This window comes from Myotis myotis, unplaced genomic scaffold, assembly GCF_014108235.1.
Source record: "Myotis myotis isolate mMyoMyo1 unplaced genomic scaffold, mMyoMyo1.p scaffold_m19_p_11, whole genome shotgun sequence".
Classification (NCBI taxonomy): Eukaryota; Metazoa; Chordata; class Mammalia; order Chiroptera; family Vespertilionidae; genus Myotis; species Myotis myotis.
In genome coordinates this window covers 14,005,042-14,009,597 of record NW_023416315.1, presented here as the reverse complement: position 1 = coordinate 14,009,597, position 4,556 = coordinate 14,005,042, and the positions used below count along the sequence as shown (strand labels likewise).

At 41.4% G+C, this 4,556-nt stretch overlaps 1 protein-coding gene across 1 annotated transcript; it reads right to left on the bottom strand.

The window, feature by feature from the left end:
* Nucleotides 1-542: 542 nt before the first annotated feature.
* On the bottom strand, nt 543-843 carry SEM1 (SEM1 26S proteasome complex subunit). Its single transcript, XM_036326980.1, is given in 2 exon segments — nt 543-719; nt 722-843. Coding segments are annotated over 2 exon segments (216 nt in total). The 5' UTR covers nt 806-843; the 3' UTR covers nt 543-587.
* Between the last annotated feature and the right edge of the window lie 3,713 nt (nt 844-4,556).

Here is a 4,556-nt window from a genome sequence, read left to right as displayed (position 1 = left end):
CTGCTGCCAGTGAATGTCAAAGCCGGAACCACCTCCCTATGGCCTTTAAGTTTGCAAACACCCTTAGTGCTTTAATTTCATCTGACCCTGAACCGAGAGCAAATATTTATCCTTCAATGGAGTGGCCACATGAGAACTACCAGTTTTCTCATCTGGGAGGAGGAGAATACTTTTCTAATGGAATTCGTATTAGGCTTCAATGAGTTAATAGTTTTGGGATTCAAGTGGATATAATAAAGGGCACCCCTCAACCCTCATAGAGTTGTGGGTATTTTTAATATATATTTTTATTGATTTCAGAGAGGAAGGGAGAGGGAGAGAGAGAGAGAAACATCAATGATGAGAGAGAATCATTGATTGGCTGCCTCCTGCACACCCACAACCCGAGCATGTGCCCTTGACCAGAATCAAACCTGGGACCCTTCAGTCCGCAGGCCTACGCTCTATCCACTGAGTCAAACCAGCTAGGGCAAGTTAGTGGGGGTTTTTTAAAATAAACATTTTTTAAGTTTATCCATCCTGAATTCTGTGCCCTAGAATTTAGTAAATAGTTCCACTTTACGTGGCTTCAACACTTCCTCTGGATACTATGAGGTCTCCATCTTATAACCATGTTTCTCTAGTTCAGCTCCTAGCTGATTGGAGAAGTCATCCTCTACATTGTCATCATCCCAATTACCCTCCCAGACTTGTGCATCTTCATCTTCATCTTCATCTAAACCAGTCCCGCCTTCGCAGGGAACTCCTCGAACTCGTCGTCCTCCTCCAGGAGACCCAAGTCTACCGGCTGCTTTTTCTCGGACATCGCGACCCTCCACACCTCTCAGGCAGCAGGAAAGTTGGATCTACTCGCCCTCGCCATGGCCACGCTGCCGCCTCCTTCATAGAGTTCTGAATAATTAAGGGATGGGCAACAAATGGGATTAGAATATCAACTTTATCACTGAATAATTTTTTATTGGAGTCAGTGGTTTGTATTTGTGGGTAAATGAACCCCAGAATTAAACAGGGTAACTACGCAAGCTAGGGCAGGCCTCCCAGTTGGAAACTGTCCCTGGAAACCATGCATCTTGGGAAAACAGAGCCAATAGTATGAGAGGAGGCTGCTGCTAAGAGGAGAAACAGAGGGGCTGAGCAATGTATCTGGGTTCCTACTCCCATACTCATCACTGAAAAGTTGCTCCTCCTCCTCCTCCCAGCCTCTTGTCCCTCCCCACTCCTGGGGAGGAGTGAGTCATAGAGGAAGGAGAAGTCAGAAATCTTCTATGTGGTGATGATTTTTTTCATTCTAGTAAGTACATGTAATGCACTTAGCACTTAGCACAATAATAAGTGCTCAATAAAAGTTGGCTGTTACTATTAGGATTCTGGCTATAGCCTGTCAATAACACCAGAGACTACTTCACCTTCACCAGGGTGGCTTCTCTAATTATATCTGCCCTTAGCGGATGTGTGACCCCCAGCATGTCACTTAAGCTCCCTAAGCCTCAGTATCATCCTCTGCATTCATAATAGTACCTACCCTATAATGGGGAGGACTACATGATTTAAGTGTAAAGAACTTAGCAGGGTGCCTAGAACATAGTAAATATTCAACGGTGACTATTGCTGTTATAAAAAGAACTTGGGAGTCTAGAGCAAAATTAAAACTGAGACATAATTGATTTAGAAGAGGCATGTAAAGGAAAGGCTCCATTAGAATTACAGCAATAGCTCCCACTGATCCACAATCTAGACCCCTTTTCCCATCATTGTCCATAAAATGAGGGGAAACTTAGTTTGGTGTTCCCCTTGGGAAGATAACGACATTCTTCCTTGAATTGACTACATCCCTCCTAGGATATATTATTAGGGAAAAGGGAACTGTGTGTTAATTTGCTAGGGCTGCTATAACAAAGTACCATAGACTGGGTGCTTACACAACAGAAATTGATTTCCTCACAGTTCTGGACACCAGAAGTCTAAGATCAAAGGGTCAGCAGGGCTGGGTTCTTCCAAGGCCTCTCCATGGCATGTAGATGGCTATCTTCTCCCTGAGTCTTCCCGTTGTCTTTTCTCTGTGCATGGCTGTGTCCTAATTGCCTCTTCTTATAAGGACACCAGTCATAAAGGATTAAAGCCCACTCTAATGACCTCATTTAACCTTAATTACCTCTTTGAAGACTCTGTGTCCAAATACAGTCACATTCTGAGGTATTTTAGCATATTAATTTGAGGGACACAATTCAGCCCATAACAAAGTGTGAAGAAATTGAAACTATATTGCAGTAGTATATTGGTATTGGGGCGTGTGTGTGTATGTGTGTGTGTGTGTGTGTGTGTGAGAGTGTGAGAGAGAGAGAGAGAGAGAGAGAGAGAGAGAGAGAGAGAGAGTCTTAGGCACAGGCAAGGCCCCAGATACCATGGAGTACAGATAAGCCATGCCTGTTTCCCTTCCCAAATTCCTGACCAACTTGACCAGTGTGGCTGGCTCAGTGGTTGAGCATTGACCTATGAACCAGGAGATCACGGTTCAATTCCCAATCAGGGCAGATGCCCAGGTTTCGGGCTTGATCCCCAGTAGGGGGTATGCAGACGGCAGCCAATCAATGATTCTCTCTCAATCATTGATGTTTCTATTTCTCTCCCTCTCCCTTTCTCTCTGAAATCAATCAATAAAAAATAATAATGACCATGAGCAAATTAAAAAGTTGTTTAAGCTGTTGTTAGGCAATAATTTGTCATGTGACAATAAGTAACCAGTTAGAGGCACATTCCCCTCGCCTCCAAAAAAAGGGGGGGAATCTGAATCTTATCAAACCTTTAAATACAACACATAATTCTACCTACCAGTGCAGGATTAAAAAACATGTTAGGGGGACATAACACCACAGAAATACAATCAGAAAAATCCAGAACATAGAAATGTCTGCAGGGCAAATGGTTTTTTCAACAACAACAACAACAAAGTTGCAAGAAGAGAAAAAAGAAGGGGAATTTGAGGTTAAAAGACTGGTGAGACAGATCAACCAAGCAAAACTCAATATGTGGGCTTCATTTGGACCCTGATTTAGACAATTCAAAACAAAAATATTACTTATGGTACAATTGGGAAAATTGGGATGCTTATTGAATATTTGATGGTGTTAAAATTAAAGTTAATCTTTTTAAGTTTGATAATGTTGGGGTTATATTAAAAGATATAGATGCTGAAGTATATAGATAAAATGATATACAGATTTTTTTGTCAGAATAATCATAAGGCTACAGAAATGGATCAGTCATGGTATTGCCCCTTGAAGCTCATGGACTAGTGGTAAATAAAGCATGTACAGTACACAAATGAAGTAAAAGGAGAAAAAATGTCAAGTATCACACAAAAAAATAGGCTGTGTATCTAGGGCAAAGTTTCAAAAAAGAGTTTATTTTTGCGGAATCCATTTCCACCCAACAATGACTAAGATGCTTTACTCATCATCTAAACCATAGCCTAGCACAGTGATGGCGAACCTTTTGAGCTCGGCGTGTCAGCATTTTGAAAAACCCTAACTTAACTCTGGTGCTGTATCACATATAGGAACTTTTTGATATTTGCAACCATAGTAAAACAAAGATTTATATTTTTTATATTTATTTTATATATTTAAATGCCACTTAACAAAGAAAAATCAACCAAAAAAAATGAGTTTGCATGTCACCTCTGACACGTGTGTCATAGGTTCGCCATCACTGGCCTAGCATGATATAGGTTTGAACTTATATGCAAAATATGACCTCCACTATTTGAAAAACTCTATGTGCTAAGATGGCTGCAACTTTCTCAACATTACATTGACACAAGAGAGTGTCAACTTCATGTATCTACTTTATGGTTGTCTTTGTCAGCTCAGGCTGCCATAACAAAATACCATGACTGGGTGGCTTAAACAACAGGCATTGGTTTCCACAGTTCTGGGAAGTCCAAGATCAAGGTGTCAGCTGATTCCGTTGCTGATGACAGCTCTCTTCCTTGCTCCTAGATAGCAACCTCTGGCTATGTCCTCACATGGGGAGAGAGAGTACCTTGATGTCTTTTCTCTAATCCCCACTTGAGGGCCCCATCCTCATGATATCACCTAAACCTAATGATCTCTTAAGGGCTCTATCTCCAAATATCATCATGTTGTGGGTTAGGGCTTTAACATATGGATTTCAGGAGGGCACAATCCATAGCAATGGTCTACTTCAGTGAATCTTCAAGGTATGGGCCACAGACCCTACTGCATCAGAATCAACTGTTGAACTTTAAAACAATAATTCAGTATCAGAAACCTTGCCCTAGCTTCCGACTTTTTTAAAAAAAAAAAATCTTTATTGTGGAAAGTATTACGTTTCCCCTTTTTCTCCCATTGACCTCGTCCAGCCTCTGAGCTTCTGACTTTTTAAATGCTCCAGGTCATTCTCTGGAGCACTCCAGATGAGAACCACTGACTAAGAATGGCCCGTTCATTAGAGGTGGCCACACCTGGGGGGAGGGTCAACTTAAACATTGCATTTTATAAGGTCAGTATTTCCAATCCCCAATTTCTACTTTCTAC